Here is a 24,803-nt window from a genome sequence, read left to right on the forward strand (position 1 = left end):
GGAGCAGTTCAGCCGGCTGTCCACAACACATAAAGTCACTACTGACCAAGAGCAAGCATGCTGCAAGCAGCTCAGGACAAACACATAGATTTCAACAAGTGAAGAAATGCTTAATCTTACCTTTTGTGAATTTCATATAGTGAACACGGTTTTTGGAGATTTTGGACTTTTCCTCAAGGCTAAAAGATTTCTTTTCCTTCTTGTCTGAGGAGTCTTTAAAAAAGATGAAAAAAAATTACATGAAAGTCTTGTAATCCAATCTCATTTATTCTCCTAACAGTGAATGGTCCTCAAAGAAAATTGTAGGAGCCCATCATTCATGACTGAACTCTCATTAATTTGCTCTGCAACAGCACCATTCTGCTGGATCTCTGGTTTTCTTCTATGGGTCAAACAATTAGAAATATTTTCTTAATTTGCCTACTATGAATCAGGCAAGGCTGCCCTCCGGAAATTTAGAAAATCCTTGAGGAAGAAATGAAAACTTGTGTTCACACAAAAACATAGATATGAATGTTCATATTAGCCTTATTCATAATAGCAAAATACCAAAAATCGCCCCCAAGTCCTTCAACATGTGAATGAATGAACAGCTGAGCAACCCCTGAGCCATCCTTACAGTGGAATACCAATCCACTGTGAAGAGGGGGTGGCGGCTGCTACCGCAACAAATAGCCAGGAGACTTACTCAAAGAGGTCCATCTACAAAACATACCATACAACTCCATTTACAGAACATTCTAGACATGACAAAACGACAGAGGACAGACGAATGGTTTCCAGGGGACAGGGATGAAGGTATTAATGCAAACACAAAGCATGAGGTTGCTGTGCCGTCGTGGCCAATCCTGTATCTTCACTGTCGTGGTTGCTGCATGAACCTACACTTGCGATAAAATTGCACAGAACCATATGCCCATGCACAAATGAATGGAGACCAAAAAAATAATGAAAACTGGATTAGGTTCATGGTGCAGTTAACAGTAACACCAAGTGTCCACCTCCTGGTTTTGAAAAGCCACAGCAATAGAAGGCGCCACCCCCAGGAGGAGCAAGAGGAAAGGTATTCAGGACTCTTCGTACTATTTTGTGAACTCCTACAAGCCTGTAATTATTTCAAAATAAAAAGTTATTTTAAAAAGTGAATAAAGGTAAGACAGGTTAAATGACCATCTAAAAACAGATGAGAGATGGTGATGAGGTGACGTGTGACAGAGCAGCACCGGCTGTGAGCCACCACCTCCAACGTCGGGGCCTCGGGGAGGACCACTGGCAGGGGAAGAGGAGCAAAAACACACCGCTGAGGACAACATCTGAGTGGGAACTTCTCTGACAGAAGAGAAAACATGAGCCAGGAAGTATCTCTTGCCTGAAGTATCAGAGCAAGCTGATCTGGGGTTAGAGTCAATTACAAAGTAGCTAGCTGCCTGCATCCTCTCACCTGTATCTATTTGAGTTCAGACAGAAGAGTGCCTTAGAAACAGATCAGGGGTAGAAAGGAGACTAAATTTTCCTATAGTTTTAAGAACATTTAGCTATGAGATTAGAGAAAGTGGAAAAAAAGAAACGTTCACCCTAATACTGAGCACAACAAGCACGTCCATTCACTGGCATGTGAGTGACTGCAGTCCCTCCCCGGGGTGAGTAACTTCACAGGCAAAACGGGAACCATACAGCAGGCTTGGAAAGAGAAGACAGATGTGCCACACTCAAAGTAACGCCCAGCGTGGGCTCATTATTTCAACAAACTGAAACATCTCTTCTGCAGCTACTTCCCAGGGACATCCTGGATTTTTTTCAAAGACATCTACCAGTAAAGTCTTCTCTTTTGCACTTCCTATGGCACATAAAATTTTCAATGCCGATGTTCTAATCACAAATCCCTGAATCAGCTGAAAGTAGCTCCTGCTGACAGCAAGCTCATGCGGGACTAGGCGCAGGACTGGAGGCTCTCCACGCATTCTCAGATTTCCTTCCCACAGCCACTCCCTAAGAGAGCTGCTGCGATGCCTGAACTCACTGCAGAGGACGAAACTGATAGGGCACAGCCAGGAAGGAGCCGCGATGGGAAGCCCAGGCAGACATGACTGAGAGGCCACATCCTGAACCACCACACTGCACCCTTCACAGAGCTGCTCTCGCCCTTCAGAGAATAAAGCGATCACCTGGGAAGCTTCTGTACCTTCTCAGCATGCAGATAGACCGAAGGATGCCTGAGCACAGACAGGCCTTGAGGAATTACTTTCTATCTTTGTTCATGAGCACTCGTTCCTGAAAGTGCTTGGAGTCTGAGCGGATGCGCCACTCTGGCTGTCCTTTCCCGTCTGCCCCCTCCCACTTCATAAAAGAAAGGCACAACTTTCCGCTAACTGGGATCAATGAGGGACAAGTGAAAATGCTGGTGTCAAAGCAGCTGGACCAGTCCCCACATCCCTACCACCAACACAGCTCATCAAGAGGTGCACTGCCAAAGAGATGTGCTTGTTTAATAAGCATTCATCAAAATTTAAAACAGATCTGCTAATTTTACTAACTCTAATTTACCCATCATGAGGCCGGGTGCAGTCCCAGCACCTTGGGAGGCCAAGGCAGGCGGATCACCAGTTCAGGTGTTCGAGACCAGCCTGACCAACATGGTGAAACCCCCATCTCTACTAAAAATACAAAAATTAGCTGGGCATGGTGGTGGGTGCCTGTAATCCCAGCTACTCAGGAGGCTGAGGCAGAAGAATTGCTTGAACCCGGGAGGTGGAGGTTGCAGTGAGCCGAGATCAAGCCACTGCACTTCAGCTTGGGCAACAGAACAAGATTCTGTCTCAAAAAAAAAAAAAAAAAATCTACTAATCATGATGACAACTTAATCCAACTTTTTTTTCTTTTTTTACATTAAAGCCTTAGGTTATTAGAAATAAACCAAAAACTTAACATGTACTTGTTTTGTGGCAGAGAAATATAATAGGGTGGTCAATTTTTTAAAAAAGTTTAAGCATAAAAATGTATTAATATAAAATACTATGGGGTCTATGAAATGGAAATGCTATTTCGGGAGAAAAGATATTATGAATTATAACATTTCTGACTTTCTGTTGTTGTTGTTGAGACAGGGTCTCACTCTGTTACCCAAGCTGGAGTGCAGTGGCGTGATCACTGCTCATGGCAGCCTCGACCTCCTGGGCTCAAGGAATTCTCCTGCCTCAGCTTCCCAAGTAGCTGAAACCATAGGCACATATCACTATGCCAGGATAATTTTTTGATTCTTTGTAGAAATGGGGTCTCCCTTTGTTGCCCAGGCTAATCTCAGGCAACCTCCCCACCTTAGCCTCCCAATGTGCTGGGATTACAGATGTCTAGCTCATTTCTACTAAAGCAGCATTTCCTTCCTCCCCGATACGGACTCTCACTCTGTTGCCGAGGCTGGAGAGCAGTGGTGCGATCTTGGTTCACTACAACCTCTGCCTTCTGGGTTCAAGTGATTCTCCTATCTCAGCCTCCTGAGGAGCTAGGATTAGGCACATACCCCCATGTCCAGAGAATTTTTGTATTTTTAGTAGAGACAGGGTTTCACCATGTTGGCCAGACTGGTCTCCAAACTCCTGACCTCAGGTGATCCATCGACCTCGGCCTCCCAAAGCGCTGGGATTACAGCCGTGAGCCACCTCACCCAGCCAAAGCAGCACTTGTTGATGTATTTTAAATAGATGACAGTGGGCATCAATCTGCTATTGTGCTTATTGTAGTATACTGCAGACATTTAGGACTGACGTCACGGTTTTATTTTTAAATGCCATGCAATGTTCACTGGACACGTTTAAGAGTAATATAATGGTTTTATTTTAACATGTCGATATTTTCCAACAGGCCAGAAATTATATTCTTTGCAACTATGTACCTATGATTCAAAAAAAATCCTAGATGCAAATCTAAAAATGTGAGACAGGGTACACTGTTTTTCAAAATTCTCCTAGGAAATATGTGAGCAAAGCAAAAACTGAAAACAAAACCTGCTGTAAAGCACCCCTTTGCAGATCACAGGTGCCCTGCTTACTTCTAAAAATAACACATTCTTCTGTGGAATACAAGAATAAGTATGTTCCTTACAATTCATTAAAACAAAATTACCCTGTCTCATTTAGTTACTCCTTGTCACACTGAACTTAGTGTTGTAGCAGACTTAAGAGTTTTAGGAGATGCTTGTTAACTTTCATCACAGATTTTATCATCTGTGATTTTAAGTATTTAAGTGGCTCACTTCTGTAATCCCAGCACTTTGGGAGACCAAGGCAGAAGCATCACTTGAGGCCACGGGTTTGAGACCAGCCTGGTCAGCATGGCAAAACCTCATCTCTACTAAAGGATACAAAACTTAGACGGGTGTGGTGGCATGCCCCTGTAATCCCAGCTATTCAGGAGACTGGTGTGGGGGAATCCTTGGAACCCAGGAGGTGAAGGTCGCAGTGAGCCGAGACTGCCCCACTGCACTCCAGCCTGGGCGAGAGCAAGGCTGTGTTAGGAAGGAAAGGAAGGGAAGGAAGGGAGGAAGGGAGGGAGGCAGGGAGGGAGGCAGGGAGGGAGGAAGGGAGGGAGGAACACACTGGTGTGGTCTGGCTCTGCGTCCCCACCCAAATCTCACTCTGAACTGTAATAATGCTAAGGTGTGAAGGGTCGGACCAAATGGAGAGAACTGAATCCCAGGGGCAGTTTCCCCTGTGATAGTGAGTTCGCAGGATATCTGATGGTTTTATAAGGGGCTTCTCCCTTCACTCAGCTCTCACGCTTCTCCTTCCTGCCGCCATGTGAAGGATGTGTTTGCGTCCCCTTCCACCATTATTGTAAGTTTCCTGAGGCCTCCCAGCCATGCTGATCTGAGTCAATTAAACCTCTTTCCGTTATAAATTACCAGTCTTGGGTATGTCTTTATTAGCAGTGTGAGAACAGACTAATACAGACACCAAACAGAGTACCAGGTCAACTCAGTATCCTTGTTAGGACTGACAGAAATGGGGGTGCCTCTAAGAAATGGCCAGACTCAAGTTTCTGTCTCTATGACTGCAGTGGTGGGCCTAAAGGGCACCTCAAGTCTGACACCCTAATCATGTCATTGAACCTATTTAGGAAAAGTGACTGCATTTATACATGAGCAGACACTCATTAAGGTAGAAGCTGATGCCTGATATTCAAATTGCTGTATCTGCTACTATTTAATTAGCCTTAACCACAGCTTTAATATGACATCAATTGCACATGCCATATTTCACCTTACGTCTACCAGAAAGGGGACCACGTAGTTCTTCACTATTATTGTGACAAATACCAAAACACACACTACTTAAAATCTGCATAGTTAATTATAAAGCAACCCCCTAGGTAGCCACCTCCCAGGTTTGAGCCAGAATACCACCTGAATCTAGAAGCATCCAGCAACCCTGCACCCCTTCTCATTCTCTGCTCCTTCCTCCTAAAACAGTTTCTCAACTCCATGTTACTGAAATTCGGGGCTGTTCCTTTGCGGAGGGGGTGGAGGGGCACAGCTGTCCCAGGCATCACAGGATATTCAGCCAAGTCCCTGGCTCAACGGCCCCCTACTCGCCAGATGCCAGTAACATCCCCCTACTTGTGACAACCAAAAATGTTTTCAGACATTGCCAAATGTCCCATGAGGGGCAAAACTGCCCCCGGTTGAGAACCACCGTCTTAGGGGTAACCATTATTTTGCGTTTTGAGGTAACCACTCCCCTTGTTTTTCATTTGTGTCTTAACCATTTCTTTTTCTGGTGGGGGGCAGCAGGTGAAAAGGGAGCAACAGTCAGTGAAAGCGCAAAAAATCAGAATGTTCACAAATATCTGCGTAACTGCCAAGCAGGCCAGAAGCTCCTCACAAGCCCTTCTCAATCCCAAACTTCGCTCCCATGGCAATCACTACTTTCATAGTGGAGTACTCACGTCTCTGTTTTTAAAAAGTTTTACCACCTATGTATGGCACTAAACATCAGGTCTGTCTGCTATTTGTAGCTTATGTAAGTGGAATCAGCTGGATGTATCTTTGTGTCCAACTTCTTTTGGTCAACATTAAGTCAATGAGTCTTCTACACCAGAGGACACACAGTCTGTGGGGCAAATCCAGCACACCACCCTTTTTGTAAGAAACCTTTATGGAACATAGCCACATCCGCTGGTCTAAATCCTGTCTGTTGCTGTTTTCACACTCCAAGAGCCAAGGTGAGTAGTTTTGCAGAGGATTTGTGGTCTGAAAAATATTTCTATCTGGCCCTTTCTGGGAAATGTTTGTCAACCTGTTTTATAGTCTTGCATGCAACTATACTGCTTTACTAACCGTTCTATTGTCAGGGAGCATCTGGCTTATTGCCAGTTTGGGGATACCACGAATAATGGTATCAGTGTCGTTGTGCACATCTCCCAGGACACCTGTGCACAGGCTTCTGTTGGACAGGGGTCAGGTCAGGGGTATGCAGATCTTCAACTTTTGTAAATCATTCTAATCTGTTTCCAAACGGTCATACCAACTGACACTTCCACCAAGCTCTGTAAGAATTCTACTATTCCACATTGCCAGCAGAACGTGATATTGCCAGTCTTCCTCATTTCAGTGGCACGCAGTGGTATCACATGAGGTTTTATTTTGCATTTTCCTGATGACTAATGTGGCTGTGTACCCTGCCGCCTGGATATCTTCTCTTGTAAAATGCCTGTTAGACTCATGCTCACTTTTCTATCACATTGTCAATCGTTTTTTATGTATTGGCAGGGGTTGTTTATATATTCTGGATCTGAAACTTTTTCATTACATGTATTGGAAACATCTTCTGGTGGCTTCCAATTAATAACACTTCTTGATAAATAGAAATTCTTAATTTTAATAGAGTTCAAGTTACCAAGCTTTTTCTTTATGAAGTGTTCTAATGCTTTATGACCTGTTTAAGAAGTCTTTTCCTATCTCAAAGACATGTAGATATTCTTATTCTTCATCATCATCTCCTAAAAGCTTTACTGTTAGGTCCATCACATTCTTGCTAATAAATATACATGGAATTGATTTTGTGTGTGGTATGAGGGTGGGGTCAAGTTTGAGTTCTTTCTGAGGAGAGTTAACGGTCAAGGGTGGGACCAGTTAACTGTTCCAAAACCGTTTATTGAAAAGACCATCTACTTCCCACAGTCTATCTTTATGCAGTCTATCTTTATGCCAAAGTCCACTTACATTAAGCTACTCAGTCTATCTTTATGCCAAAACTATACTTACTTCAGTTGTTACAGTAGCTTTATAATAAATCTTGATAACTGGCTTTCTATAACTCCTCTCAATAATGTTTTACATTTTTTCAGGGAGAGGTTTTAAAGATCTCTTCTTAGATCTATTAAAAGAATCTGATGTCTTTTACCCTAAAAGATATAATAATATGTCATTTTATTTAATTTTTCATTTAAAATTTTAAATAATTTAAATAATATCATTTTATTTTAAACAATCCCATTATATTTTAAATTTTATTTTCTGTTCCTTTTAGATATATGGAAAGAAAATTAATGTTCATATATTGACTTTGTAACCAGCAACTCTGCTAAATTTAGCAATTATAATAAACCCATGAGTTCCAGTCTATATACAATACAGTCATATCAATAAATGATGATAATTTTATTTCTTTCTTCTTTTCTCAATCGATCCTCTTACCTTTTCTTTTTCTTCCCTTACTGCAGTTAAGATACCGAGGTAGTAAGGAAGGTCAGTTCCTAGCAGACCAGAAATCTTACAGATTGGAGAAACTTTAAGGGGAGTAGATTCTACCCACTTTTACAGACAACGCAGGCAAAATATGGTAGAGATAGATCTTGGGTTTGGTTTCCTAGTCTCAAAATAGAAGAGAACCAACCAAAAAAAAAACCAAAAAACAAAAGAAGGCTCAAGAGTGATGGAAACTATTAAAAATAAAACCCTAGGATGGGCGTGGTGGCTCATGCCTGTAATCACTCTGGGAGGCCAAGGTGGGTGGATCATCTGAGGTCAGGAGATCAAGACCAGCCTGGTCAATGTGGCAAAATCACACCTCTACTGAAAATACAAAACTTAGCTGGGCATGATAGTGGGTGCCTGTAATCCCAGCTATTCAGGAAGCTGAGGTAGGAGAATCGCTTGAACCTAGGAGGCGGAGGTTGCAGTGAGCCAAGATCAAGTCAATGCACTCCAGCCTGGACCACAGAGCAAGACTCGATCTCAAAAGGAAAAAAAAAAAAAAAAAAAAAAGAGAGAGAGAGAGAAAATAAAATCCCTAGATTCCTTATGAAATCCTCCAGAGCAAAGTAAATTTTCTGGCCATAATCGTGGCTTATGGCCCTAGATTTGCCGGCCATACGATCAGGAGGCCGACAGTGCTGAGTATCTCTGCTTGCTTTTCTCAGATGTTGTAAGGCATAACTTTCAAGGATGACACTATTGCTTCCATTTGACCAAAGAGGAAAACGAGGTACAGTCATGTTCAGCAATTTACCCAAGGTCATACAAATGAAGAGCCAGACCAGGAGTAAAATCCAGACAGTTTGACTCTGGTGTTTGTCTCTAAACCACTATACTCTATTTCTGCTTTAGTCAAAATCTCCAAGTCTTATATGGTCATTTTTTTTTTTTTGAGATGGAGTTTCACTCTTACTGCCCTGGCTGGAGTGCAGTGTCGGGATCTTGGCTCACTGCAACCTTGGCCTCCCGGGTTCAAGTGATTCTCCTGACTCAGCCTCCCGCCTCCCGAGTAGCTGGGATTATAGGCGTGCACCATTACGCCGGGCTAATTTTGTATTTTTAGCAGAGACAGGGTTTCTCAATGTTGATCAGGCTGGTCTGGAACTCCCAACCTCAAGTGATCACCCACCTCAGCCTCCCAAAGTGCTGGGATTACAGGCAAGAGCCACTGCACCCAGCCAAGCTTACATTCTAATCTGTATTTCTACTTAGTTCAACTGTGATCATAAATATAGAGATGCTTTTGTGTATAATTAGTAAGGAAGAATGTCCTTGAACTTTACTACTTCACAGATCCTGCATTTCCTAATATGCTTTCAGAAAGCATTTTCCTTATCTTTTTCTTCTGCTAATAAATTATTGCCCTTTATATTAGGACCACACACAAAACGGTTAGGATATTTCAAAATCATGATCCTATGGATAAGGAAAACTGTACAAGTTATATATTCCAACGGAAGTCCAATCTGGTTAGAAAAAATACCAACAAAGCACCTTTCCCTTCATGGTTGTGGGCTCACTTCTACACATAGCACTGCAATAAACCTTCCTGTGGTTAGATGTGTGCTGTGATTTTGCCAGATAATTACCAGCATATTCTGCTTGCTACCTCCAAGCAGGACTGTGTCTTATACCTCTGCATATCCTCACACATAAACTGGTACCCAGCACACAGCTCAATAAATGTTTGCTGAACTCAAGTCTAATACTATATTTCATCCACAAAATTCTCTTTCAATCTACCAAGTATCTATCGATTATTCACCCAAGATACACATTATACACCAGGAATAGATTGTTTATAAACTAGAATGTTTATAAAAATGCTTGCAGATTACAATAAAATCCAATTAAAAATGAGCAAAGGACTTAAATAGACATTTCTCCAAAGAAGATATAAAAATGGCCAATAAGCAGATGAAAAGATGCTTAACATCAGTCATTAAAGAAATGCAAATCCAAATCACAATGAGACATCATCTCACACTCATTAGGACGGCTACTCTCAAAGAATAAAAGATAATTATTGGCGAGGATATGGAGAAATTGGAACTCTTATGCACTGTTGATGCAGCCACTATAGAAAACAGGAAATAGTATGGCAGCTGCTCAAAAAATTAAAAATAGAATGACTAAATGATCCAGCAACCCACTTCCGGGTATCAGCCAAAGGAAAGGAAATCAGCACGTTGAAGAGATACTTGAACTTCCATGCTCACTATGGCACAACAGCCAAGAAATGGAATCAACCTAAGTGTCCACCAACAGATGAACGGGGAAGCAGCACGCGGTGCATATATGCAGTGGTAGCCTTACGAAAGAATGAGAGGTTTTCACTTGAGGCAAAATGGAAGAGCTTGGAGGACATTAAGTAAAATAAGCCAGGCACAGATAAGTATCACATATTCTCATTCACATGAAAAAGCTAAAAACGTTGAGCTCATAAAAGTAGATAGCAGAACAGTGGTTATTAGAGCTGGGTAAGGAGAAGGGGTAGGTGGAAATAGCTAAAGATTGGCTAATGGACATAAAAGCCCCACTAGATAGGAGGAAAAAGCTCTAGTGTTCTATAGCACTGTAGGTGACTACAATAAATAATACTTCACTGTATATTTTCAAATAGCTAGAAGAACAGATTTTAAATGTTCCCAACACAAGGAAATAAAAAATGTCTGAGTTGATGTATACGCTAATTACACTGATGAACACAACACAGGTGTAAGTTACAAACTGTGTACAGATATTGACATATCACACTCTACTCAATAAATATGTATAATTATGTATCAATTAAAAAATAAGAAAAGCAAAAAACAAAAAACTGATAAACATATTTTCACTGACACCTTAGGTCACCTTATTTCCCTACCTGCAGTTTCCTGCCCATGGCAAGTGTTCAGTTCAGCCAGAAGCTGGTTAAAATCATCCTGATGTGCAATCCAGTTGTCCTGAAAATACCGAAGAAATGAATGAGAGGTAAATCTGTAGTTTACCTACCTGACTGAGATGATGATATTTTGGAATCAAGGAAATCCAGTGATTAGTAAGAAATTTTAAATGTTTCATCAAAATACTATTTGATAAATTTAAGTGGATTCAAGAAATAATATAGTTAAAATGCTCTTTATTCAGATCAAGATTAAAAAGGGGCTTCCTGGAAGCCTAAGGCCTGATTTCAAATGTGAATGACTTATCAATCAATAGTCAATTTATAGCAAATAGGCAACCTGTGTGCTAAATATTAAAGTAAAACACAATGAAATTACTATATTTTTCCTCACTAGGGGAAATTATAGTTCAAAGGACAAGAACCATGAGGGACACAAATGCTCCTCTTTGCTCAGTAGAACTTAAAATATTCTAATTACTTGCATCAACCCAACTCTGAGGAAAGGGAGAAGGAAGAACCTCAAGTCTCCTGAATCAATGAGCACCCATTCATAAGGTGGTTACCTAATAAGGTCATTATAAAAAAATGAACCTGGCTTTTATAAGAGAATGAAGATCTCCCAAAACAGTGGGAAGCAGGGTTTCAATGTAGGAATCTGCCTTACTCACATTCTTAAGTGTTTTTAAGAATACTTAAGGTAAAGGAATATGGAATAGGTTTACTGGGTAACGTTTCTGCCAAGAAAATAAGTGTATCTGTGTTACCTATCCTTCAACAACTACATTTGAAATCAACCTTATGTAAACTCTTTCTTTAGTGGCTAAAAATTTTAGCTGCTCTAATCCACTACTCAGAGATACTGAACTAACCAAAGTAATTCAATTTACCTAAAGTAATTCTCCAGATTTCCTACCAGAGTCTGTTGGCTGCAAAAACTTAGGAACAAAAGTTTCAGTTTAGATAAAACCACAGTAGGCCACTGATTCTGAATTATGGCACCACACATTGAAAGTGTCAGTGCTCAGGAGGAAATGTGAATGAAATGAAGTGTGGCACCAACAGTCAGACGAATCAATCAACTGACTGGATTAAAATGTTTACATCTACAAGACTGAAGTCAATTATGCAAAGACACACAGGAGGCATGCTGCTGCTCACTTCGTTATTGATGGTGGCTCCGAGTCCCAGGTGGTTATTTTTCACTTGAACTTTAATATGATCTGTGGCTCCTTGCTCCTGAGCCCCTAAACCCTGTGGAGATTAAACACAGAGAGTCAGAACATGCCTCTGGCTGATACTCAGAAGCAGAGCACTGCTACAAAACTCACAGATGCAAATGGCAGTTGTTCTGAGTTTATGATTCTCTCCATCAAATATTTTCACAAAACAACATGGGGGAGGACTCTTAAGTACTCTGCATCAATTAACACACATGGTAAGATTTTCCAGGTAAGGGGAGATCAAGTGCAAAGACCATAAGGTGGGAAAAAAACTCAGTGTACTGGGAAACCTCAGAGGCACCCGCAGTGGCTTTTGCAGCAAATGAAGGAAATGAGATGGCAGAGGGGCTAGATCTCACATAACCTATGGGAGGAACTGGGATTTTATTTTAAATGCGATGGAAAACCACTGGTCTTTTAAGAATGACACAAGCTGATTTCCATATCTTAAAAGATCATTCTGGTTGCTGTATAGCAAATGGGCCAGAGGAGAAAAAGGAGAGAGGAAGGGAGACAGTTGAGAGTCTGAAGAGTCAATCAGTGCAAGTTACGACAGTGGCTGAAGCAGAGTGCTGCCTTGGCCGGAAAAGAATGATGACTGGGGATGGGAGAGGAAAGAAGGAAGACGGAGAAGGATGATGGCTGGGGATGCAGGAGGGAAGAAGGAAGATGGGAAGAGGGAGGACAGAGCAGGATGATGACTGGGGATGCGGAAGGGAAGAGGGAGGACGGAGAAGGATGATGACTGGGGATGCGGGAGTGAAGGGGGAGGACGGAGAAGGATGATGACTGGGGATGCGGGAGGGAAGAAGGAAGATGGGAAGAGGGAGGACAGAGCAGGATGATGACTGGGGATGCGGAAGGGAAGAGGGAGGACGGAGAAGGATGATGACTGGGGATGCGGAAGGGAAGAGGGAGGACGGAGAAGGATGATGACTGGGGATGCGGGAGGGAAGAGGGAGGATGGAGAAGGATGATGAATGGGGATGTGGGAGTGAAGGGGGAGGACGGAGAAGGATGATGACTGGGGATGCGGGAGTGAAGGGGGAGGATGGAGAAGGATGATGACTGGGGATGCGGGAGTGAAGGGGGAGGACGGAGCAAGATGATGACTGGGGATGTGGGAGGGAAGAGGGAGGATGGAGAAGGATGATGACTGGGGATGCGGGAGTGAAGGGGGAGGATGGAGAAGGATGATGACTGGGGATGTGGGAGTGAAGGGGGAGGACGGAGAAGGATGATGACTGGGGATGCGGGAGTGAAGGGGGAGGATGGAGAAGGATGATGACTGGGGATATGGGAGTGAAGGGGGAGGATGGAGCAGGATGATGACTGGGGATGCGGAAGGGAAGAGGGAGGATGGAGAAGGATGATGAAAGGGGATGTGAGAGTGAAGGAGGATGGAGAAGGATGATGACTGGGGATGTGGGAGTCAAGGGGGAGGACAGAGACGGATGATGACTGGGGATGCGGGAGTCAAGGGAGAGGACGGAGAAGGATGATGACTGGGGATGTGGAAGGGAAGAGGGAGGATGGAGAAGTATGATGAATGGGGATGTGGGAGTGAAGGAGGACGGAGAAGGATGATGACTGGGGATGCGGAAGGAAAGAGGGAGGATGGAGAAGGATGATGACTGGGAATGTGGGAGGGAAGAGGGAAGATGGTGAAGGATGATGACTGGGGATGTGGAAGGGAAGAGGGAGGATGGAGAAGGATGATGACTGGGGATGCAGGAGGGAAGAGGGAGGATGGAGAAGGATGATGAATGGCGATGTGGGACTGAAGGAGGACAGAGAAGGATGATGACTGGGAATGTGGGAGGGAAGAGGGAAGACGGTGAAGGATGATGACTGGGGATGCGGGAGGGAAGAGGGAGGATGAAGAAGGATGATGACTGAGGATGTGTGAGGGAGGATGGAGAAGGATGATGACTGGGTATGTGGGAGGGAAGAGGGAGGATGAAGAAGGATGATGACTGGGGATGCGGGAGAGAAGAGGGAGGACATAGGAGAATGACTGGGGATGTGGGAGTGAAGAGGGCGGAGGAACCAAGTAGGACTCTCAGGTTTCTGGCTTGTGTAAATGGCAGATGCTACCATGTATGAAAAATGGGGAAAACTTGGGGAAAATACATTTGGGGGAAACAAGAGTTTTATAATAGAAATGATAGCCTTGAGATGATTACTCAAGTGGAAATATCAAGCAGGCTGTTGAATTTACAAATCTGGAGCTCAGAGGACAGAAATGGACTAGATATAGAAAAATGACAGTTCCCAGATTTCAGCTAATTCAGTGTGGCAAGGGAACGAATGAGATCACCAGAGCAGAGTGCAGAAAAGGGGCCTGAGGTTGAGCCTCAAAGAGCTCTAACAATCAAAAGTCTACAGAAAAAAAGAGATAGCAACAAATTTAGGAACGGCGAGTGAAGTTAAAAGGAAGCGCAGATGAGACAATAGTACTGTGGAGGCCAAGACAAGTATTTCAAGGAGAGAGTAGTCAGCTACATCCAGCACTGCTGAGGAGTTAAGCAAAGTGAGAACAAAACAAGGGCCCACTGGATTTGGCTAATTCAAAGCATTAGATTTAAAGATCGCCAGAGACCTCAACAAGAACCATTTAAGTGTGAAGATATCAGCAGAAGCTCTACTGGAGTCAAGAACAAATGGGAAGTGAGGAAAGGGAAAAAGCGTGTAGCCTGGTTATACAGGGGCATAAAATGTACATCTCTGATGGTTAATTATAATTCCAGGTGCAACTAGTGAGAGGCACTGTCTACCAGAGATGCTAATCATGGCAGCTTAAATAAAGTGTTGACATTTTTGTTCAATCCTAATTTATCATCATAAGGTCACAACAATTTTTTATTTTGGATCGAAATCACTTACTGATCCAAAGCATAAATTTCTTCCAGCCTCCTAAGAAGGACGTTTTCCCCTAATTTCTAATCTCTTTTCATAGCTCAGATTTTTTCTGCTTTTCTCCAAAATACCTTTCCTTTAGACCACCCCATCTTCTCTAGCATCCTCTGGCCAAACTTGGAATCGTCATTACTCCAGGCAGTGTTCTGAGGATCCACAGCCCACTTCTGCTTCCGCCGACCTGTAAACGAAAAAGCATCTCATCAGCAATGCACCACCTTTCAGACCTGGAAAATACCACACAGACATACACATGCATAACTTTGTGTGTTTTATGTATGTACGTAAAATATGACCTACATTATAATACAGAAATTAATTCAACACCTAATAGAAGGTTAACACACTGCATCATTTATCCTGGTTTCCCCAATAAATGTAGATTCTAGACATATAAGTTGACTTCTTAAGATTAAAATTGAAATGTTCCCTCATTATGTGGCAAAGCAAATGCTCAATATCCTACAGCTGGGCCTTCCACACTCAGCCATCAGCACAAGTGAAAGCACCTGTGGACACCAGCGTCCTCAACACCGTCAGCAGCAGTTACAGCTTCCCATGCCATGAGCTACTACATACAAAACAATATGCAAGACCAAGGATTCAGTTAAAATAATAAATTCGTCAACGTGAGACCTGCTCCACACGCTGTACGTAATAAAGATTCAGTGTTCACAGTAACCCAATGAGGGTGGATAGCAGCGGCGTCACTGCCAGGTACGAAAATGTGAGACTTAGAGAAAGAAATTTACCTAACATCCCCAAGCAAAAACCAGATCCTTTAAACCAATCTTGGTCCTACTGACTTCAAAGCTTATATTCTTAATCCACAACATACAACAGTCATTACTCTACTGGGGAGAGTCAATTGTACCCTCCATACATGTGACCTACAGATACCACCACCATCCCTCTCACTGAGGTGTCCTGAAGCCCTCTGACCCCTCTTTGAACTTCTAAAATAACTTATCTATTTCTTAACATCTACTGTATTAGGGTATTTATATCCACCTTTCAGGTTTCCCATTAAAACATCTTCTCCTTAGGGCTCATATTCATGTCTTTTTTCTTAGGCTTCATTGCAAGAAGTAAAAAAAATATCACTTTGCCCACAGCAGTCACTCAATAAATATGTGAATGAAATAAATGAATAAAAATGAAGAATGGAAAGAGGGAAGAAAGGAGGAAGGAAGACAGGAAAAAAGAAAGGAAGGAGCATAACTGAATCAAGGGAACTGCTTTGAGTCTCATCGAAGTAACTTTTTTTAAGGCATATAAATTACTGATCATTATGAACTCAAGGTTTTATCACTGTAGGTTTTAAGGAAGACTATGGCAAAGCTAAAGAACTCGAAAGAATATGAAACCCAAAAGTCAACTGTGGCCAAATGAGAAATTTGGAGGTGTCATTATCATTTATCTGCCACATCAATCTAAACACATTGTCTCACCATCAACACAACCCCTCCTGCCTTGCCCATCTTATCACATAATTAAAAAGTAACACACCCCCTGCCAAAGAGGCTCACTGTGCCACACATAAAATCAATAGAGGCCCATAACTATGCACACTTCAGCAAAAGCGGAAGACCTTTACAAACACACAGGCAGAAAAAAGGCCACTTAACAAAGCAAAACAAGTTGGGCTCGAATTTGTAGGGTTTTGCAGAAAAAAAAAAGGTGACCCAAAAATGCTCCATCTGGCTAAGTTACCACTTTACTTACCTTGGCAAATACTCAGCATAACACTGCCTCTGCTATGAACAACACACCAGAGAGATGCCTGTTAACCAGTATTCTATATGCAAGCTGGCATCAGTGCGTCAGAGTTCCTGTCTCTATGTAGTGCTTGTCAGGAGTCTTCAACGAGGGCTTGTATGAAGGAGACAGTTTTGAGAACAAGCTCACAGTCCGCAGTAAGAACTGCACACGCTTCATATTATACACCCATATACAACAAACTATAATGCCTACACAAGAGATTAGCTATTCAAGATCAGGTCGTGTTTTCCCCGCCACCCGCCACCACAATGGCAGGTAGCTTCAACCAATGGGATCACACAAGTGTTTCCGAATAAGGATGTTAAAGGGGGAGGAGGGAAGCTTCCCATTGAAAATGAGTAACACTGGGTTAAACAAAATTTAATACTGAAGAATCTTCCAGAACGTTTACTATGCAAATGTGCAGATCCTATTAGAGGAGGCCAGCACAGGCCTGCCATGCTTCCCAGACTCACTAGACCAGAACCCTGCTTCCCTGGAACATTTCCTGGCTCAAAGGCTGCACAAGTTTCCAGGTACGGAAAATCATGGTAAGGAAAAGACTGCCTCTGAGCTGTTCCAATTGGATCACCTTTTACATGTCCTTTTTGATTCTCATGCCATAGTCTGTTCTGTGCTCTGATCTCAGTTTTGTTCGCTAACACAGTAGGCCTGACTGATATCCTGTGAAGGGCCTGTTTACAACAGGGAACCCAAGGGCTCCCACTACTGGCAGAACTGATAAGAGTGGCTCATGGTGCCTGTTCATACAAATGATATAAAGAAAATAAAAGATTTTAGTGGCTTCACAAACACTGATCAAAGGAACAGACATACACAAATAGCAGAGCTATATGGTTTATGCTGAACGCCTGCTTTCCTTCTGGGAGTCTGGAGTTTTGGTGCCTGCCAGGTAGAGGGTGCCTATGTGACCAGCCCCCAGGAAAATCCCTGGCACTGAGTTTCTCACTAGCTTCCCTGGTGGGCAATATTCCACATTTGCTATCATAACTCACTCCTGGGGGAATTAAGTGTGTCATGTGTGACTCACTGGGGGAGGGCTCTGGAAGTCTGATGCCTGGCTTCCCCTGGACTTTGCCCCATGCATCTTTTCCTTGTGCCGGCTTTGCTCTGTATCCTTTCGCTGTAATGAATCTTAGTGGTGAGAGTGACTAGATGCTGAGTCCCGTGCCTCAATCCCCCAGCACATCACTGAATCTGGGGATGATCTTGGGGACCCTTGACACAATCTGAACAGCCATGTTTACAGCATGGTGCTGCACCTCAGGTAGAAAGCTCTCAATCTGCAGATCACTACTTGGGATGTATTTAACCGGCCTCTAGCAGGACTCCCATGTGGAGATCTAACTGTAAATGGGTCTGTTGGGATACTTTTGGGGCAACTCCAGTAAAAACCATCCATACAACAGCTCAATTCCACATGACTTACGCTAGGATCCCATTTGCTCTAACGGGCGTGTTGAGTCCCAAGACCAAGGAGCAGAAGTTTTGAACAATCTCTCAAAATTCAGACGTTGACAGGAAGGATAGAATTGTTACACTAAATTAAATTTGGCCTGAGGATGCCTCCATACTTGAGTCCTTACATAAGGAACTGCATCTACTTTAGAACTTAAGCTAAGAGAAAGCCTATCTTAGGAGTATACTCTTGTAACATATAACTGAGTCTCAATTCATTACAGCAGCTGAGCTTCAGGCAATCACAGGCAGCCAGCTGATTCAAATAAGGCAAATCAGAGCAGCAACCCTAACCAAGTTGTCTCTGTATCTCACTTCTGTTTACTCTCCGTAAATGCTGCCTGGCCGAATAGCAAGCTGGATTTCTTAGAACCTGTTTCTAGTTCTGAAGGCTGCCCAATCCTCAAATCATTCTTTGCTCAATCAAACTCTGTTTAATTTGTCTAAGGTTTTTCTTATTAACAACACCAATCCTAAACATCTATTTACAGAAGATGCTATACCCATTTATCAAATGATGAAGAAAAACCCACAAAATATATATTACCATGACAAGGATCTGACAATTTGGAATAACGCTGGGAAGAGGAGAACTGAAACACTCTCTTGAAATCATGCAATCTGAATTATTGACGTCTACAAATAACATTTTACACCTCTATACTTCAGACTTTTCAAACCATGTTCATATTCACCATCTCATTAATTTAAGGGCACCTGGGGATAAAGACAGTAAGAGATTTTAGTGGTCTCACAAATGCTAATCATAAGGAACAGACATAAATGAATAGCAGAGCTAGGGCCAAAGTCGCCAAGTGCATACTGAAGTAAGCAAACATCAAAGAATACCAAAACCATAAGAGATCTTAGTTATCTAGGGTCTAATCCTGACTGCTCATTTTTACCGGTGAAAAAATAGAGCCCACAGATTCAATCTAATACATATTCAATTCTATGGGTCTCCGCTGGTCTTACTGGCAAGAATATAATGATACAGAGACAACTAGATCAATTTTGCCATTTTCTAGCTCAAATACTAGAGGCAAATTATTTTCCTTTGAACGTCAATTTCTGCCCCTGTAAACTCAGGATGGTGCCTGACCCATTTCGTTTTGTGCTCCTAGTTCTCCATCCTCTTAGAAAACAGAGTGCTAACAGCATTTATTTCACAAAATCCCTGTGCTGGTGTGGTTGATCTGTTGAATAAGCTGTTTTTGTTTATCGCTCACTACACAACTTTCAAGGACCCGCTTTTCAGGACCAAAGCACGACTGCCATCTGGTGGCAAGCGACCTTAGCTACAGGCACTATTGAGAAGTTCAGCAGCCTCTCCAGAGATAGGGGTTTCACCGATTCCACAAAGTGAAGATAAACTCATTTAGAATTACTTATCCACCCTGCACTCCCCCCATAAGTGGCTGACGTCCCATGTTTGCGACTTCTAACTCCTTTGCTTTTCTTTTTCTGGGTCCAATACATCTTGGACAATGTGATTACAGTTTGAAGTGATCCTTCTGCTCAACCTCTTTTTAACCTGAGTAAGCTGAAGTCTGGGGGAGTGAAGCAACCAGTACGGGTCCCCACGAAGGGCGGCGGCGGGACCAGTCCCGGGACCCGGTATTCTGACCCCCTTCGATTCCTCCGTGCGCGCCCCAGGGTGATTCTGAGGACGGCGTCTCCGAACAGTCGCGGTCTCTCTCACTAGCAGACCCGCGGCCAACTTCGGGGAGCTCTGAGGCAAGCGGACAAAACGAGCCCTAGGAACCCGCGCCCCCAGCCACTCAGGGCTGCCGTGCACGTCACCCGACACCTTCAGCTACGCGCCCGGGTCGGGCCTCCGCTTCCGACACTCACGCTCAGCCAGCATCGACATGTCGCAGAGTCTGTGATACCGCGACCTCTGGACCTGGGTGACTGCGGCCACTGGGCGGGCAGGAGGCTCGAGAAGAACCCGAACGCGCGTAACTCCCTCGCTGTCACACTGCAGAGCCCGGGACGCGTGCTGGTGACGTCAGTGGCGCGCGACTCCCTCCTCGAGCACGTGGCGACGAGGGGGCGGGGCGGGGCGGGGCAACCTGGGGCGTGGACGGGACTACCAGGGGCTGATGGGGCGGTGGCCGCCCGGAGGGAGGCGGAGAAAGGAGTACGTACTGGCTCATTGGCTGGAGGGAGTGTGCGTACTAAGTGATTGGATGTGGGCAAAGCCCACCTGGGCGCGTCTGCCGCGGAGCACGCGTTCACATTGGTTACCTGCAGGGTCTCCATGAGGAAGCCCTAGGTGCTGGCAGGGAGGGTAGTGGAAAGACGTGACCTGCCCTCAAACAGCTCAGTATGAACGCTATGGACAAGGAGTTTGAAAAACTTGGCCGGAGGGGAGGACTTTGCCCTGTAATGTCCCATCTCTTCTTCATACCCTACTTATGCTTTCTGAGATGAAGAGATGGATGATAGATAGATATCAGAAGATAGGTCTCCTATCTGTTTATCGGTTTTTGTGTGGGACCCCAAGTTAAACAGGTAGCTAGTTCTGGGGAAAATGTTATTTCTTTAATAAGGCGAAGAAGGTTTTATTGATTTTCTCCACCACAAGGCACACACTGAAATGTTGCCTTTATCATATCCATCTCTGTATTCCTACCAGCACCTCGCAAAATAATGGGAGTATAGTAAGGCTCCATAGATGTTTGCAAAATTTAATTGAAGTGTCCCTGTCTCCAGGGGAGTTCTAATAAGATCCTAGCAAAAACACTTTTAAGTATGGTCAAGACATGTTTTTGGATGAGTGACTCTCCAGTAAACTTCAGGGGACAGTGCACACAGAAGCCTTTCGCACATAAAAGGAAGGTAAAAAGAGAAAGAGCACCACTGAGGTGCTTCAATTGTCCTGAAGCAATTGAAGGACTAGATTCTTGTTTAAAATGAAATTCTCCCTTTAACTAGAAATCTGAACAAAAAACGTAAACTCTAGTTTCATAAAAGAAGAAACACAAAAGGATGCTTACAGCTATCAGTGAATACCCTGGGATCAGGGGAGGCAAGTGAATGGAATTTTCCCGGCCAAGGCAGGGAAGCTGTGACATAGGGAAAAAGGTTAAAAGTAGGGCGTTGGACTCAGGAAGCCAGGATCACAAGAATTGTAGGATAATTAGCCGATCTGTTTGATTATGCCAGAGAGAGTGGAAGGTAGTTATACAGAATGGAGAATACTGAATTGGTCAGGAAATCAGTGTTATTCAAGTACCTCCTATGCTGGTATATGATTTCAGAAAGGTAATCTTGTCTCTAAGTTGGCCAGGAAGATTGAAGCAGACATTTATGGCCTGTTGCCATGGTTCCAGTAGTAAATGGTTGAATTATCATTGGATCTTGTGTTACAATGAGGTGTCTCCTGGAAATACTCAGTTAGAGACCACAAAGGCATATTGTAGAAGGGACTCTGCCTTTTGATGAATGCAGTATGCTTTCCAAATTTTGTTCCAACTCCAGGAATCTGTATGGCTATAAAATATTAATGGAGATCATCTACTGAAAACGAATATTGTTAAGTTTGGGATTTAAAAAAAATTACAGATCCCAGCACTTTGTGAGGCCGAGGCGGGTGGATCACAAGGTCAAGAGATCGAGGCCATCCTGGTCAACATGGTGAAACCCCGTCTCTACTGAAAATACAAAAATTAGCTGGGCATGGTGGTGCATGCCTGTAGTCCCAGCTACTCGGGAGGCGGAGGCAGGAGAATTGCTTGAACCCAGGAGGCGGAGGTTGTGGTGAACCAAGATTGCAGTTCAGCCTGGGTAACGCCATTGCACTTCACCCTGGGTAACAAGAGCGAAACTCCATCTCAAAAAAAAAAAAAAAAATTACAGAATCTTGTTTGTATTTTAAACGGCCAGCTGGGAGTGGAAATTGCTTGCACTTGTCAAAAGAAGGTGATCCATCCAAAAGAAGGTAAGCCATTCCATCTTGTCCTTCAGTCTTTTACTAGATTCCCTAGCATAGTGCTTCACAGACATGACTGTGCATGCCAGTCACCCAGAGGTCATGCTAAAATGCACATATGGTTCAGCGGGCCTAGGGTGAGTCTGAGATTCCGCCTTTCTTATTTTATTTTATTTTATCTTGAGACAGGGCCTCACTGTGTTCCCATGCTGGAGTGTAATCATGTGACCATGGCTTGCTGTAGCCTCTACCTCTCTAACTTAGGCAGTCCTCCCACCTGAATGTCCTGAATAGCTATGACTATAGCCATGTGCCACAACGTCTAGTTAAATATTTTTATTTTTAATTTTTTAGAGATAGGATCTCCCTATGTTTCCCAGGCTGGTCTCAAATTCCTGGGCCAAAGTGATCCTCCCACCTCAGTCGCCCAAAGTTTTAGGATTACAGGTGTGAGCCAGATTCTGCATTTCTAACAAGTTCTAAAGATGTGGATGCCAATGATCCACAGACCTTTCTTTGCATAACAGTCCATGACATGAGCAAAGGTATGAATGGACTCAAGGATAAAGTATGTTCTCATTTTTTTTAACACAGGTAGTTGACTCTCCCAAGTACTTAGTTCTGCTGGTGTAGCCAAAAAGAAGCTAAACAATAGATAAATGGCTCCCAAAACCTAATATATTTACTGTCTGATCCGTTAAGGAAAATTTCGCTGGCCCCTGAATTAATTTCAAAAACACGATGCTCAGTGGAAGAAGTACATAGTGTATGATTCCATTTATATGAAATTGTAGAGTAGGCAACTCTAATCAGGCACACAGGATAGATTTGAGTGATCCACGCCAGAAGCCATTCCATACAACAGAAGAAGCCAGAAGATGTACAAAGACTAGGAAGGCTGAGATAATGAGGGACAGGTCTCCTTAAGGCAGGGCATTAGAGGGAACACTGATTCGCTAACAGCTTCTGCTGAAGCACTGGAGAGGCCCTGGGGCCCCAGCGAACTTGTTTTCAGAGCCTGGCTGCACTCTTGGTCCTTCACTCCCTGTGAGGTCCAGTTATTTGTCTTTTTTACTCCCTTGGTTCATTTAGCTGAGAGCCATATTTCCTGTTATACACTCCTTCTAATATACTTCCCATTACATAAGACAATCCAAGAGAGTGTTGGTTCTTACAAGTGGAAAAGTGAAATACACATGAGAAAGTGCTTAAGATATGTAAAGAAGAAAACATCTCTAGGACAACAAAGTTGTACCAATGGTTTGGTCATTCATAGTTAATTTAACTTCAGTAATTAAAATTCTAAAAGGTAGTACTCTAATTCTTAACTGAAAACCGTTTCTAGTTAGTAAGGTTATGGGTGATTGTTTCATCCTCCTAATGCTTTCGGTATAGTTTTCTCCTGGATGTCAGTCATATTTTCCTGCATCTTTCACACCTGGTAACCTTTTTATTTAACATCCCACATTGTGAGTGTTACTTTACTAGGGGCTGAAGGCTTTTGTATTCCTTTAAATATTTTGTTCTGGGATACAGTTATGTCCCTTGGGACAAATGTGTCCTTTGCAAGCCTTTTGTGTAAGCTTTGCTAGGTGGGCCCACAATAGTCTTTAAACTTAGGTATAATCTAGCCCCACTACTAAAGCAGTAGATTATTGCTAGTTGAGGGGTGTGATAAAGAGGAGGCCATGACCATCGAGCACAAATACTTGCATCAGACACTACATTAAGGAAGTCTCTGTAAGTCTCTTAGGACACTTTGTTAATTTATACAGTGTTAATTTATACATAGTCCCTTTAAAAAACTTTGTTGCAAGAGATATTAAGTCAAAACAATTTGCAAAACTGAAACTGTGGCACCCCATTTTTTAAAATACCACTTTTAAATAGAAAAAAGTATATATTATATATACACACACACACATATATGGTTAGTATATGCATGGAGAAAGTGGAGGAGACTCTATTCCAAATTATTAATACTGATATTTTCAGCAGAGGGGAAATGACATTACAGAAGACTTATTTTCTACAGTATGCATTTCTATATTGTCAGAACTTTTAAGTAATAATAATACATGTTACTTCTTTATTATATCAGAATAGTTTAAATACATCTATTCATTAATTTGAGAAAAGGGGCATGCAACTGTGGAAAATAAATGTGGTCTGCACATGGAATGGACATAAGTGTCTTGTCTGGAAATTTAACTCCATCTCATCTACTCACTCCAAGGCATGCTAGAAACCTGTTTATAGGCACCCATGACAGAAATGTGTCAACATTTTAGAAACCACTTGACCCCTATAGGATGCCTATGTGAATGCGGACCTGTTGGGAGTGCCATTCAGTTGACAACAGGTGGGTCCTCTGTAGATGCCCTGACTGCTGGTGCACATAGCATATGTGCAGCAGCTCTGCTCTGCTGTGGGTCCACATTTCATATTTCTTAGTAGCCTGGGAGAAGTTGGAATGGAATTAAGAAGACATATGCTGTGGGCTAACTCCAGCTTACTCCTCCATTAGACAACAATGTACTGAACTGGGGGGGATCAGATTCCAAGACACCAATTGGACCACATTTTTTAATGGTCAAAGTCACTGGTGGCAAAAGTCACAGGCCACACCCCTAAATGTGGCTTTCTCTCTGATGGCAAAAGGAATGGTCTGAGTCAGGGTTGTCTCTCGGGGAAGGCTTACCCATCTTGCTTTCCACGTCTCTCCCTGTCTGTGAGTATGAGGATGGCAGGCTTGTATATCTTCAGCCAGCTGGGGAAGCAGTTAGACTCAAGGCAGAGAAAGAGTCTCACTGAGGCCTGGAGCCTGGACGGGGACTCCTATTTGGT

General features: G+C 43.1%; 1 protein-coding gene across 3 annotated transcripts in view; it reads right to left on the minus strand.

The window, feature by feature from the left end:
• PINX1 (PIN2 (TERF1) interacting telomerase inhibitor 1) overlaps positions 1-20,006 on the minus strand; it is a 76,845-nt gene extending 56,839 nt beyond the window's left edge. The window contains exons 1-5 of one of the 3 annotated variants that reach the window (XM_012457343.2): positions 19,874-20,006; positions 14,851-14,960; positions 11,799-11,891; positions 10,620-10,698; positions 121-213 (exon numbers count right to left, since the gene is read on the minus strand). In XM_012457343.2, coding sequence (XP_012312766.2) covers positions 121-213; positions 10,620-10,698; positions 11,799-11,891; positions 14,851-14,960; positions 19,874-19,892 — 394 coding nt within the window. In that variant the 5' untranslated portion in view covers positions 19,893-20,006. The remainder of the gene's footprint in view (positions 1-120; positions 214-10,619; positions 10,699-11,798; positions 11,892-14,850; positions 14,961-19,873) is intronic. The other 2 variants (XM_021667165.2, XM_064368790.1) reach the window with 2 other exon arrangements.
• Between the last annotated feature and the right edge of the window lie 4,797 nt (positions 20,007-24,803).

The sequence above is a fragment of the Aotus nancymaae genome, unplaced genomic scaffold, assembly GCF_030222135.1.
Source record: "Aotus nancymaae isolate 86718 unplaced genomic scaffold, 86718_ANA_hifiasm-v0.15.2.pri h1tg000079l, whole genome shotgun sequence".
Taxonomy (NCBI): domain Eukaryota; kingdom Metazoa; phylum Chordata; class Mammalia; order Primates; family Aotidae; genus Aotus; species Aotus nancymaae.